The 14,917-nt window shown below is 42.4% G+C and overlaps 1 protein-coding gene across 1 annotated transcript in view; it reads right to left on the minus strand.

Moving 5' to 3' along the window:
• Window positions 1-14,917, minus strand: part of skap1 (src kinase associated phosphoprotein 1) — a 50,365-nt gene that overhangs the window by 15,938 nt on the left and 19,510 nt on the right. Inside the window, exons 5-11 of the mRNA XM_055890916.1 lie at window positions 10,183-10,263; window positions 9,987-10,070; window positions 9,742-9,866; window positions 9,554-9,617; window positions 7,361-7,603; window positions 4,713-4,766; window positions 4,317-4,426 (exon numbers count right to left, since the gene is read on the minus strand). Of these exons, the coding sequence (XP_055746891.1) occupies window positions 4,317-4,426; window positions 4,713-4,766; window positions 7,361-7,603; window positions 9,554-9,617; window positions 9,742-9,866; window positions 9,987-10,070; window positions 10,183-10,263 (761 nt within the window). The remainder of the gene's footprint in view (window positions 1-4,316; window positions 4,427-4,712; window positions 4,767-7,360; window positions 7,604-9,553; window positions 9,618-9,741; window positions 9,867-9,986; window positions 10,071-10,182; window positions 10,264-14,917) is intronic.

Raw genomic sequence — 14,917 nt, forward strand, 5'->3', positions numbered from 1 at the left:
AATTAGCCTATCAGAAGCTTCTAAAGCCATGAAATAATTTCTGGAATTTCTGGACCCACTGGAATTGTGATACAGTGAATTATAAGTGAAATAATCTGTCTGTAAACAATTGTAGGAAAAATGACTTGTGTCATGCAGAAAGTAGATGTCCTAACTGACTTGCCAAAACTATAGTTTGTTAACAAGAAATTTGTGGAGTGGTTGAAAAACTAGTTTTAATGACTCCTACCTAAGAATATGTACACTTCCGATTTCAACTGTATACAAAGAAATGTCAATTGAAAAAAGGTAGAACAAAATGAAAAGGTTGGAATGCTGAATGCCAAGCATCACATCTGGAGGAAACCTGGCACCATCCCTACGGTGAAGCATGGTGGTGGCAGCATTATGCTGTGGGGATGTTTTTCAGCAGCAGGGACTGGGAGACTAGTCAGGATCGAGGGAAAGATGAACGGTAAAAATACAGAGAGATCTTTGATGAAAACCTGCTCCAGAGCGCTCAAGACCTCAGACTGGGGCGAATACAATTTTATATATATTTTTTTTTTATTTAACCTTTATTTAACTAGGCAATGACTCTAAGCACACAGCCAAGACAACATAGGAGTGGCTTCGGGACAACTCTCTGAATGTCCTTGAGTGGCCCAGCCAGAGCCCGGACTTGAACCCGATCAAACATCTCTGGAAAGACCTAAGAATAGTTGTGCAGTGACACTCCCCATCCAACCTGACAGAGCTTAAGAGGATCTGCAGAGAAGAATGGGAGAAACTCCCCAAATACAGATGTGCCAAGCTTGTAGAGTCATACCCAAGAAGACTGGAGGCTATAATCACTGCCAAAGGTGCTTCAACAAAGTACTGAGTAAAGGGTCTGAATACTTATGTAAATGTTATATTTCAGTTTCTTTTTTAAAACAATTGAATTCATTTTAAAATAAGGCTGTAACGTAACAACATGTGGAAATATTCAAGGGGTCTTTATACTTTCCGAATGCACTGTATGGTATATGGCACAGGGTGATGCAAAATAACACTTTTTTACCGGTCTGAATACACTCTCAACTGCCTAGAACATTCAGCTGGAGCCTTCATAATATATATGTTTTTGGAATGTTCGTTCTAATCACCGCAGGGTTTTGATTCAGCTGTTCAGAAATATGAGGCAGAGACATAGGCTACATCTTCATGGTTCAGAAGAGGGTGAGTAAAGAGCGAAACGTGAAGGGCGGGGGGGGTGAGCAGCAGCTAAGTTAGAAAAAACGAATGTGTGCATAAAATAACACATGCGCAGAATGTGATCCGGATCTTACGCTTTAAGAAAGAGGTTTCCGGAGGGGCGGGCGGGACGTGGGGGAAAACTTAGTGTCTGTAGCCTCGGCCTTAAAAATAACAGTTTGTTAGCACCATTGATTTAGCACTTAGAGCGTGTCCTTATTACTTTGTAATTATGGGCAGTGTTGACATAGAGCCCATACACCCAGCCTACCCCAACACCCCAAGCCTCTGTTCAGGAGAATTTATGGGCCTTAGTTTTATTATGGCCATTTTATGTCTGTGTTCCCCAGTTAGAGTTAGGCTTAAGTTGCAGCCAAGGGCCTGTATTTCATTCGTAGAGGTCAGGATTCCCAGGAACCCCCTGTTAAACTAAATCGACTGCTCTACTGACGCACCAGAGAGGGAACAGGGATTGCCCTCCCCTAAGGCTCGTTAAAACAAACATAGCCACGTAGGGTCCTAATCATGTGATTCATGTAATTCATGAGGAAAATACGGTACAAGGTTATGAGTGTGAGTAGGACACGGGTGGACTAGTGTCACACTAAACCAAAGGCTTCCATTCAGAAACAGACAGGAAGGAATCACCTCGAAATGAATTACATGATTTACATGAGAACCCTCACTTTCAATCCATTACAGGACCGTTAGAATGCTCTGTTGTAGTCTGTCGGCTTGACAAAACGAGTCATCTGCATCATTATAGCCGTGTACCAGATGGTACAGCTACAGCCACTAACAGTTGGTCTGTTAAAGTGAAAGCTAGGTAAGCCAACACCTACACTGAAAGGTAATACTGTAGAAATCCTAAAACACTTGAAGGCTGGTAACGTCTTCTTGATCCACCTCCAACAGATTCAGAGCAGGTGGCATTATTACGCTTCTACGAAAAATGGAGTGGATTGTTTTGACATTCCCTTACAAAACTAGTACACATAGACACATGCTCTTAAAACCTGTTATGGCTGCACGCTGAATATTGAAAAAACTGGAAAATGTGTGCACATTTTCAAACGGCCTCCTAAGAAACTTTTTATTTTCCAATATGCATATATTTACTACTGTTGGATAGATAACAGTCTGTAGTTTCTAAAAAGGTTTGAATTGTTTCTCTAAGTCGAACAGAAATATTTTTACAGCCATTTTCCCAGCCGAATTGAGTTTCCCAAAATGCGATGTGTCTCTTTAAGACCTTCTCTATAAAAGGCCATTTGACTTGTGACCATAGGGACACGTCAGAGGCGTTCGTCAGACTGTAATGCGGAAGTGAGAATTGAAAGGAGTCGAATATCTCGTCCCTGGACTGAATAACACAACTTCTTGTGAGACCTGCGCAGTTAAAAAAAATATCCGGGCGCGAAGGATAATTTGGTCTTCGCTTCTGGAACAAGGTAGATAACGTTGAATATGATGCCTGACTACGATATTATTTGATATATGTCACAAAATCATCCTAAAGTATGTTTTTTCAATATACTTTAATTATATTATTGCAATTTATTCTGGACTTTAGATGTGAAACGACGGAAGAATTTTTTGAAGAAAAGCTTTCTAGCGCAGCAATGCTTTCGTGCTAGCTAACCAAAGAGGGAAATAATTCGTTCTGGAACCCAACTAAAGACTCTACTGGACATTGGACCCCGTTACAACATTCTGATGGAGTACCAAGAAAGATAAGACCCAATTTGGGATGCTTTTTCATATATATGTCGAACTGTTGAATGCTAACTCTGCTAACTGTGCTAGGCTAGCGCTTGACTAGAATCAATGCTGCCTTATGCTAGCTTATGATGTTAGCTAATATAACGATATATTGTGTTTTCGCTGTAAAACACTTCAAAAATCGGAAATGTTGTCTGTATTCACAAGATATCTGTCTTTCATTAGTTATCCACCATATGTTTTTCTGAAATGTTTTATGAGGTGTAATTAGTAGCCGACGTTGGTGTATGTATTTTCTCTGGCTACTCCCGGCTGGATTCAGACTGTAGCTATGTATTAGCATTTTTGGGTAGCATCAATGTAAAACTGATTTATAGCTAAAATATGCACTTTTTATGAACAAAACATAGATTTATTGTGTAACATGTTATATGACTGTCATCTGAGGTCGTTTTTTCTGGGCTCTTTAGGTTGGTTTTAGTTTATTTCGGTTGGTTGTGCATGCTACTTCAATCATAATTCATACTTCATAATCATAATTCATACGTGTCTGTCCACTTTTGTATTTGGTGGTGAGCTAACATAAATATATGTGGTGTTTTCTCTGTAAAACATTTAAAAAATCGGACATGTTGGCTGGATTGACAAGATGTTTATCTTTCAAATGCTGTATTGGACTTGTTAATGTGTAAAAGTTAAATATTTTTAAAAAATAGATTTTGAATTTCGCGCCCTGCAGGGGTGTCATTTTCGGTCCGAGGTCGGGCTTGCACGCCAAACAGGTTAAATCAAGGCCAGCTACTGTGTTCAACTAAAAATGACTCTTAACTCTTCCTATAAAATACCACTTGTACATAGTGTAAAAACAGGATAGATGATGACACACAAATCCAAGCCTTCCAAAATAGCTTCAATCTGCGAATTAGGTCCTGAAAAGGTTAGTGGACGGCGGTGCCCAAATTACAACACATCGATTTCCACTAGAGCGGCTGTAACAAGTAGATAGACTGCATGTTACTACACAATTGCCATAAAACACAGGGAAATAGATTGAGGGGGGGGGGGGGGAACGGAGATGCAGGATGCTTCACCTGCAATTTGTGTTGAACACATCGGAGTTACGCATTGCTGCTCTCTCAATTAACCCCCATGATACAGATACAGAGTCAGTAATGAACCACAATCCCATTACTGAACATCTGATGGGCATTTCCCCCCCACTGGCCTTGGAATAGACAATGGATGGGTTGAAGTTAGACTTAAATAAGTGTTACAAAGAGGGATTGAGGCGTTATTTGGAAAATATCAGAATAGAATAGAACATACTATATGTGGATGAAGTGTATGAAGGAACTTTGACTGGCGTTGTTGATGCTGACCTTACTGACGATATAGATGAGGTCACCTCTCTGGAAGGCCAGCTCATCAGGTTCGTCTGCCTCGCAGTCCCACAAGCCCTGGTAGTAGTTGGCATAGTCCATGGACCAGACTAAGGAAAAACACACAATGCTGTTACCTAAAATATGTCAGTAATACCCCTATCTTTAACTCTATAAAAGTCACACCTACACACCTCCTCTCTAGAACAGCAGCTTGCTGATATCTCATTTCTTTCATACCCTCATCTCTCTTGTATTAACATAAACAGCTGACAAAGAGGACTTTGTGGGAGATGAAAAGTTGATACAGATTGTTAAAAGGGTATCCAACATTTATACATTAATTTTTGGACTTTCCTATTTTGCTGGTCAATGCGTGCTCTTTGGGGTTCAGACCTGGTTTTGTGCTCTTCTCACTGATCTCCTCTATGGGTTCTGGAAAGTCATCGTCTGGACAATGGGATGAAAACAAAAGAGGTGAGAAATTCCAAGACCTTTCCTGAAAAAGATAATGCACTTTCTGTATTGTGGAGATGTGGGTACCACCTGTCTTCCCACCACCTCCCTTGGCCCTGGCGCCCTCACGCAAAACTAGAATAGTCACAGTAAGCAAAATTACGTTAAAAATATGTATTTTCCAGACGTTGAAGTTAAGTTCTGAATGAAAGGTGAAAAGATATTTTCCGTATGTTTAAAATAAATATTTTCCAGGACTTTGAAAAGGCATCTTTTCCGGACGTTGAAAAATAAGTGTTTCCAGACGTTGAAATCAGGTTCATTTTTGGTTCTGAATGAAAGTGAAAAATACTTATTTTCCTGACGTAAAAAAAATGTATTTTCCGGATGTTAAAATCAGGCAAATTTTGGGTTCTGAATGAAAATTGAAAATAAGTAATTTATAGACGTCTATGTTTAGGCCAAATCAAGGCTGGTCCAGACCAGACAGAATCTGAACCAAACATAGACGTCTATCATTGGTTCAGATTTGGTCCGGATCGGACCAGAAACCAATGTTCTCGGATGTGGAAATTAAGGCCAGTCCGGACTGCACCAAAAAAAGACGTCCAAAAGATGTCCAAAAGACGGTTCGTGCTTACAGAGGTGTAGCCTACAGCGTTGCCTGAAATTTTATTTTACGAATGCTCATCTATGTGGTAAACCGTTTGTAAAACAGGCCATACCAGTGGCTTTATTAGTCCTGATCCTGTGACTAATCAATTTGGCTATTTAAGCACTGAATATCAACTACCCAACTTTATCAGGAGTTTTCGTGAGCCTATTTGCAATTTGTTTACACAGCGGCAAATGCAGAAGTGTTTTCTTTTTCGCTATGATCAACATGTCAAAAATTGAAGGATACAAACTTGAAATCACTGATCAATGACAACAGGGTGAAACTCCTGGACAACAGTTGTGATTGTCCATTCCATATTGTCCATTTTACTTCGACCTGTCCTGTTTTTAGGATATGTTGCTTGTTAACATGACAGTGCATTTATTACTTGCTTGAGCGCCATTTAGGTTTGGCAATTTGATCGGAGAAACCTGCATGATGTAAAAAGTGTCCGTCTCATTACATTGTCATACATTTTATCTCCAGCCTGTAGGCTTCAGAAAAGGCCACATGCTCTTTCTACCATATCCTATATCTGCTACATGATTTATGTTAGCTCATTTTTTTGACAGGTGGATTGCCGCAGCGATGCGTCTCTCCAATAACACCCTGGAGAGGTGCGCTGGGAATGGACAATAAAAATATTTTGCGCCCCTCCCTTTGACAACACGGGCAAAGCTTATCACAGGGTGTTATCAGCGCTCACCTAAAAAGCCCATATGCCACTGGTTGGAAGAAAGTGTCATTGTTTTTGGGCAGAATTATGTGATGTTTTATGTGTTGTTGTTGGAGGTGCGTCTTGGTCAGTTTAGCTCAGAAAATGCTGGCGCCATAGGAGGCCGCCTAATCCTGCCTATTGAGCCCGCCGGCCTTGCCTACACGCAGCCAATAGGGCACTTACTCTGCCTTACGTTTTAACAGTGCTAATCAATTGCCCAGACAAGCAGGGATGTGCACTTCACTACATTTCAATGAACAACAGAGTTTTAAACTTTTAACATATGCTACTGTTAATTTTGAGTCACATAAACCAAATATCTAAAGGGGACATTTCTCAACGTCCTTAGCCTTATAGAGCTAGATGTGACATGGATTACGGGCGTGGCACCTCGTGGTCTGAGAGGTGACAGTGATATCCCTGCTCTCTGTCTCCCACATCCATCGTCACGCTGTCAGTCTGACAGTAAAGCCACCAGCCAGCAACCCTATACACCCTCCAGACCAACCTGCCCTCTGCTTCCAGTAACAGCAGGGAAAAGACACACACACAAAGATGCACATGTGCACACACACGCCCACACACACGCGCACACACACAAATACACCCAGACCACTGACCAATACACCTACTGCACCAACTTAACAGCCATGGTTACCCATTAAAAAGTTCACTTGCTACAATAATTATAATAATATGAAAATATCTTTCTTTAAAAGAAATATGTGAAAAGAACAAGGCTTGTAATCAATGTACTACGTCCAGTGCCTTTTAAGAACATCTGAGAGCGATCAAAGAAGGAAAGAGAGATTGATAAGTGATAGGGTGAGAGAGCGAAAGAAACAGACATTCGATACACCATCTGTGGTCAGGGTCTGTACCCATCCCAGATGGCTTTTTATGGTGAAAAGGCAGTTGGCAAGACACATATCTCTCCAACCAATGATTTCGGCAAAGGGGAAACAGAATCTTGATGTATCTTAAATGGAGTGATGGATAATGACACTGAGAAGTCGCCCCCTTTGGTTGTTCTCAGGATCCCTTCAGCCACCCACCTGCCTGTGGGACAGTCCTGTATCTCCTCTGTAACAGCAGCCAGACCTCTGAAACTCTTATTAAGACTAAATGATTTATAAGAGTGTAATTAGTCTTTGAGTTACAGTGATAGTGATGCATCTCTGAGGGGTAATGAGAATGTGTGTGTTCTCATACCTGGGAGCACCTCGTAGATATCATCCTCCTCTTCTTCCTCCTCCCCCTCTTGCCCCCCCTGCTTGGGCCTCCATTCCTCCTGGCTACTGAGAGAGGCTTTGGCCTGCTGGGGCAGGACGGGGGCGGGGGTGGGACGAGGGGGAGGGCTGGCCGCCCCCGTCACCCCCTCAATGTCATCATAGGTCTCCTCCTCCTCTTCCTCTTCCTCATCGTCATCAAAGGGGATGAAGCTGGAACTCAAATCTGCATGGGACACAGACATGGCATAAAATAATGAGCAGTCTCTCTCTCTCTCTCTCTCTCTCTCAATTCAATTCAATTCAATTTGCTTTATTGGCATGACGTAACGATGTACATATTGCCAAAGCTTATTTTGGATATTTACAATATAAAAATAAATAAAATGAGAATCAAAATTGTCAACAGGACAACAGTAACAACAATAACCAAGTGTCAAAATAACCATACATTCAACAATAACAATAAACATACAGTAGAGTACATGTGCAGGTTGATTGGTCTGTCAGACGCTGCCAACCCACAGCTCTCTGCGTCCTCCCCCAACACGCTAGCCTCATCAGAGAGGTCTTCGAAACCTTGAATAAGGGTTTCAAATTTGGGAAAATGACACTCTCTAATTGTTTTATATTTTTGACATTTTGTCAGGAAATGCAGCTCCGTCTCAGGTTCTGCTGTTGTGCAGTGGTTGCACAGCCTTTCCTCTACAGGGAGCCAGGTTTTCCTGTGTCTACCCTTCTCAATGGCAAGGCTGTGCTCACTGAGCCTGTACTTTGTCAAGGTTTTTCTAAGGTTTTGATCAGTAACCATGGTCAAATATTTAGCCACAGTGTACTGTCGATTTAGGGCCAGATAGCACTGCATTTTGCTTTGTGTTTGTGCTTGTGTTTCCCAATAAGCAATGTAGTTTTGTTTTGACTGTGTTGTAATTTCGTTTATCCTGATTGATTGGATGTTCTGGTCCTGAGGCTTCAGTGTGTTAGTAGAACAGGTTTGTGAACTCATCCCCAGGACCAGCTGGATGAGGGGACTATTTTCTTTGCTCAGCTGTTGGCATTGCAGGGCTTGGTAGTGATATGAGAGGGGGTCACTGTATTTTAGATGTTTCCAAAACTTAATCAAAACTTTTTTGAGTTTTTATTATTAGTGGATATTTGCCTAATTCCTAATTCTCCCTCTCCCTCTCTCTCTCTCTCTCTCTCTCTCTCTCTCTCTCCTCTCTCCTCTCTCCTCTCTCCTCTCTCCTCTCTCCTCTCTCCTCTCTCCTCTCTCCTCTCTCCTCTCTCCTCTCTCCTCTCTCCTCTCTCCTCCTCTCTCCTCTCTCCTCTCTCCTCTCTCCTCTCTCCTCTCTCCTCTCTCCTCTCTCCTCCCTCCTCTCTCCTCTCTCCTCTCTCTCTCCTCTCTCCTCTCTCCTCTCTCCTCTCTCCTCTCTCTCAGCATGAGCTATAACCAGTTGAGTATCCAAAGGGCCCAGAGTAGAAAATGGCATCCACTGACTTCCCCATTTGATTATATTTGACAAGATATCTGTGAAACATCTAGTCATTCCATTGGACATTCATGTACTCCTTTGATGAACAGTTGGCGGGAAAAAGGAAAAATCCACCCTTCATAAATCCAGAGCAAGTAACAGAGAGCAAAATCTTCGCCTCGAACTCTATGTCTATCTGGATCTTGTTAAGTAGTAAAAGAGGACAAGACAAATGATGTGGTGTCTGTTACATCCCGCAAATCAGCCCATTTAAGAGCAGCCGGTGCAGCTCGCCTCTCTCAGATGGAACAGCGCTGTGATTGCTGACGACTGGGCACTGCAACACAGGGTATCAGGTCCTCTGTGATACACCATAGGCCAGGCAGAAATCAATGCCGCTAGAAGATAACCAGAACAACTACCAATCAATTTCCCGTAAGGGGGAAATTATTGGGGAGGGGGGGGGGACGACACATGACATGAATGACGTAGCGGATGAGGAGGTTTGGAAGGCGTCTGATTGGTCGTTTTGGGGATGGATATATTTGGGAATGGATATAAAATGGTTTGTTTTCTGCCCTTTCAGGCAAAAAGGCAGTGAGGCAATACCAATCTAACAGAGGACAAGAAAACATACACAGTCATCGCTATATCATTTTCTACTGCTGTGTCTTTGAAATCGTTTTCGAACTATGCTGATATACCTTTCAGGACAAAGTTGATCTGATCCACCCATTCCCTGGCCTCTCGCGGACTGCTAGCAGTGAACTGGGGAGGATAGACACCATCATAAAGTACGATCATTAGGTCAGACTGGTATGCTATGAAACATTACTGTCATTCAATCCCATTGTTAGGAGTCAGTTATATTGTTATTGCACTGTACACCCACCTGGAAGGAGCGTCGGTCAGGGGCACTCAGCTCAAAGCAGGCATTCTTCTTGGAGTCTTTACGTAGGTTGGCCACCAGCTCTGCACTGTAGCCATTGATATAGAAGGAACCCTTCTGCTGCTTGTCTGAAGGAAGAAGTGTCAACTCAATCTCCTCACCAAAATGTTCACATGTATGAGTTCCAGGCATAAATAACTACATGGGTAAATTGTATGTCTTAGTGTTATGTAAGGGATCAAACCAACCCTTGTCGCTCCCAAAGTAGTAGAATATTGTGTTATTGAGGACACACCATCGCTTTTGCCATTCTAAGCTGAAGAAGCTGTGATCTAAATGGAAAACGTAATGAAAATAACAAATAATGTCATTCTTCCCACACGTCTTTAAATGAGCACTCAACATTCCATATTTCCATAGTAATCGACTCCATAATCTTAGTACCCCGTCGTTTCTTCTCCAGGTAGCCTTGTTTCAAGATGTTACTGAGATCCTGGGCTGCCACCATTTGGATCTCCTCAAAGTCTGTAGAAGATCACAAAGTAGGATACATATAAGATGACAGAAAAATGTTGGTCTATTATTGTATTCGTCATGGACTCCACGTTGAAGAGGGTTCTCTCATACCCAGGAAGCAGCAACAGCCAGCTGTCCCTGGATCAAATACACCACTGCTAGCTTAGGGGAAACTGGGATCAATACATTTACAGCACTTCTGTAAATGTACTGAGATGACAGAACAATTTTGGTGCTGCAGATTAGCGATGCAGCAGATACACTACGTCTACTCCCACTGCAAAATCAAATCAAATCAAATTGCATTTGTCACATGCGCCGAATATACAACAGTGAAATGCTTACGTACAAGCCCTTTAACCAACAATGCAGTGGGGAATGAACAGAAAGGGTCTCTGTATGACTCCCTCCTGGTCTGGAGCTTCAGTCATACAGTGACTCTGCACCTCAGAGGCCTTTAGGTGTGTGCTATTAACTGACATCTAACAGATGTGGTACAGAGAACCGCACCATGTCACACATGTAACAGTGTAAAATCAGGGCAAGCTCAGGACCCTGAGACCTGACGCCTCCCTCTGCAACTGGATCCTGGACTTCCTGATGGGCCGCCCCCAGGCGGTGAGGGTAGGCAACAACACATCCGCCATGCTGACCATCAACACCGGGGCCCCTCAACAGTGTGTGCTTAGTCCCCTCCTGTACACCCTGTTCATGCATGACTGCGTTGCTGCGCACTCTTCCAAAGCCATCGTCAAGTTTGCTGACGACATGACAGTGGTAGGCCTGATCACCAACAACGATGAGGCAGCCTACAGGGAGGAGGTCAGAGACATGGCGTGTGGTGCCAGCACAACAACCTCTCCCTCAACGTCAGCAAGAAAAAGGAGCTGATAGTGGACTACAGGAAACAGAAGGGCGAGCACGCCCCCATCCACATCGATGGGGCTGTAGTGGAGCGGGTCGAGAGCTTCAAGTTCCTCGGAATTAACATGGTCCACACACACCCACACATTTGTGAAGAGGGCACGACAGTGCCTCTTCCCCCTCAGGAGGCTGAAAAGATTTGGCATGGGCCCTCAGATCTTCAAAAGGTTCTACAGCTGCACCATTGAGAGCATATTGACTGGCTGCATCACCACTTGGTACGACCACTGCAAGGCACCCGATTGCAAGGCGCTATAGAGGGTGGTGAGTATATCACTGGGGCCAAAGACTCCAACCAAGCCATAGACTGTTCTCTCTGCTTCCGCACGGGAAGCCGGTACCAGTGCACCGAGTCTGGAACCAACAGAACCCGGAACAGCTTCTACCTCCAAGCCATAAGACTGCTAAACAAGACTGCTAAATAGCTAATCAAATGGCTACCCGAACTCCCTGCATTGACCCTTCTTTGCACTAACTGTCTTGCACTGACTCTACGCACACACACTAGACTCTACCCACACACTCACACATACAGTGCCTTCAGAAAGTATTCACAACCCTTGACTTTTTCCACATTTTGTTGTGTTACAGCCTAAATGTAAAACTGATGTCACTGGCCTACACACAATAACCCATGTCAAAGTGGAATTATGTTTTTGGGCATTTTTACAAATGAATTAAAAATGTAAAGCTGAAACTGATTGAGTCAATAAGTATTCAAACCCTTTTTTTATGGCAAACCTAAATAAGTTCAGAAGTAAAAATGTGCTTAACAAGTCACATAAGTTGCATGGACAGTGTTGCAACAATAATGTTTGACATGATACAATTATCTGTAAGGTCCCTCAGTTGAGCAGGGAATTTTAAACACCGATTCAACCACAAAGACCAGGGAGGTTTTCCAATGCATCGCAAAGAAGGGCACCTATTGGTAGATGGGTAAAAAATGTAAAAAGCAGACATTGAATATCCCTTTAAGCGTGGTGAAATTCTTAATTACACTTTGGATGGTGTATCAATACACCCAGTCACCACAAAGATACAGGCGTCCTTCCTAACTCAGTTGCCGGAGAGGAATGAAACCCCGGAGGGATTTCACCATGAGGCCAATGGTGACTTTAAAACAGTTACAGATTTTAAAAGGCTGTGATAGGATAAAACTGAGGATGGATTAACATCATTGTAGTTACTCCACAATACTAACCTAAATGACAGTGGAAAGAAGGAAGCCTGTACAGAATCAAGATTTTCACAAATGTGAATCCTGTTTGCAGCACGGCACTAAAGTAATACTACACAAGTAATCACTTTACCCCTTCCTTATATGTACAGAACTACCTAAAATGATCTTGTACCCCTGTACATCGACTCGGTACTGGTGCTCCCTGTATATAGCCATGTTATTCTTTACTCATAATTGTTATTCATTATTCAATATGTATTCATTCCTCGTGTCACTATTTATATATCTTTTTTAAAATCTTTAACTCTGCAATGTTGGAAACGGACCCATAAGCATTTCACTGTTAGCCTACACATGTTGTTTATGAAGCATGTGACAAATACAATTGGATTTGATTTAAACATCCACTCCATCTTCATTTTGACTTTAAATGGCCATTATTTGTCTCTCTTTACGACTCCATCTAGGATTCCACAGTTGAATGGAATTCAACCAAAGTGCCTGTCCTCCTGAACATACATGACAAAACAAAGCTCAATCCCAGCCACTTTTCAATTAACCTGTCATCAGGCTTGAGCCTAGTTACCAAGAAGGGAGGATGGGGGAACAGGTGGCCCCCTTTGGTTTGGGGTGCAGGAGTTATTTAAAGCCCATTTATACTAGTCTGGGTGACCTTTAATTCAATTCGGACCACTGATGACAGAGAAAGAGGCCTGGAATCCATCCCCTTTGAACCAGACCTTGACTTTCAACGAACAAAACCAAACACACTGCGCCACAACTGAGTCTTCTTGTCCAAACAAAGTCGATGAAACCCCCCAACGTTCAGCGGAGAGGAGCGTCTCTCTCATTTATTACAAAATCCAAAACACGAGAGAGGAAGAGACAGAGCTGATAGCTTCTAGACTGCCACTGGTAGAGCTCCCCTAGCCAAAATGTCAGCGGCTATCTGCCCTTGTTGTTTTGCTGTATGCAAATGAACCTGGTCCAGAGTGCAATGGAATCAAAGTCATATCTGAACTTCATGCCGTATAAGGAACATCACAGAGATTCACGCTATAAGCCCATCCTGTGCGTGTGTGACATATAAACGCTGCACAAGGTGGTCACTGGCGGTCAACTCAGAGTACGGTCCAAGACACCTCATGACACTACCACACTCACATATTACTCTGCTCTGTGGATGACTTGACTCGTGTCACTAGAAATGCGGCAGCTAGCTCTACGCCGCTACAGGCTATTTTGTTACAGAGAACCTTATCATAACAAAAGCCCCGTCACCTCATCCATCCAGTGCTCTGTTCCAGGTCTGCTTCCTTGTCATGGCACCTTTTAATCCCCTCATCCATCTACTTCCTTCCCTTTTCAAAGGTCTTTCCCAGTTAATAGTTGAGGAGACATAAAGTCAACAAAGGGACGGTTAGATTTGCTTGAATCAGTAAAGAACAGAACAATGGCTTCTCACACTCAAAGGGAGCTCCTTGACCAGGCCTCATGGTTTAAACCAGGGATGTGTTTCATACTGGATTTAAAATATATCGCAACGGTCGAGGAATTGGTCTTACAGCTTGAGGACAAAATTCACCAACAATTAAGGGGCTGGGGATTTAGAATGATTCTTGATTGGTCCAGGGTTCTATCACAGGGTAGCAGTGTAATCTTAAAGTTCACATACTGTGCATTCAGAAATCCTACTCCCCTGACATATTTTTATCCCACCCCTCTGTATAACAAATTCCGATTGGTTGAGAGCAAGCAATACCTCGTCTTACGAAAATACTTATCAACAGCTATAGCAATGTATCTACTCTTGGTTTGAGCCAAAATGTGAAAATATTTATTAAAAACATGTATGATTTACACAAACCACAAATACAGAATGCAATTTGTTTCAATTGGAATGTTTCTTAAAACACAGACACATAAAGAAGAAATGAGATGATATTTTCCCTAAACTGAAGAGCACCATCTATTGAAGGCTTCTTCCAAATCCTAAATCCAAGATGGAAGCTGTTCTTCTATCAATCGTAAATTGCATTATTAATTATTCAGCGCTACGCATCTCCTTTATTTTAATTATTTCCTGTCTAAATGAATGTCATTCATATCATTTATATTGTTATTAATTAAACAGATATACACCTACAAAAACCCCACGTTAACCCTTAAACCAAAGTGATATATGATGCATGTGAGCTGCCATAGCAGTGTCATGGCCACTCTCTCTCATTTGGTTATTCACCCTTCGTCTCAGCATGGTGTTACGAGCTCAGCAGTTGATCCAGCAGAAATCTCTTGATTTATGTGATAATGACCAGAAGGAGTTAATGTATTCTCCCATTAAAATCCACTTTAGTTATGCTGCAAGTCAATCCGGGGCCAGCTAGAGAGTGAATCACAATGAAGGCAAATGGTAGGTGGGAGGACGAACACATTATATTATATCTATATTGCCATAACGCAACAAATATGTTATAAAAACAATAAATGGTGTAAAGAGGCTGTCCGTGACTTACATTGAGTAACATAAACATCTCAAGGTAGCCTGCCTGGTGT

The sequence above is a fragment of the Salvelinus fontinalis genome, chromosome 30 (assembly GCF_029448725.1).
Source record: "Salvelinus fontinalis isolate EN_2023a chromosome 30, ASM2944872v1, whole genome shotgun sequence".
Lineage (NCBI taxonomy): Eukaryota > Metazoa > Chordata > Actinopteri > Salmoniformes > Salmonidae > Salvelinus > Salvelinus fontinalis.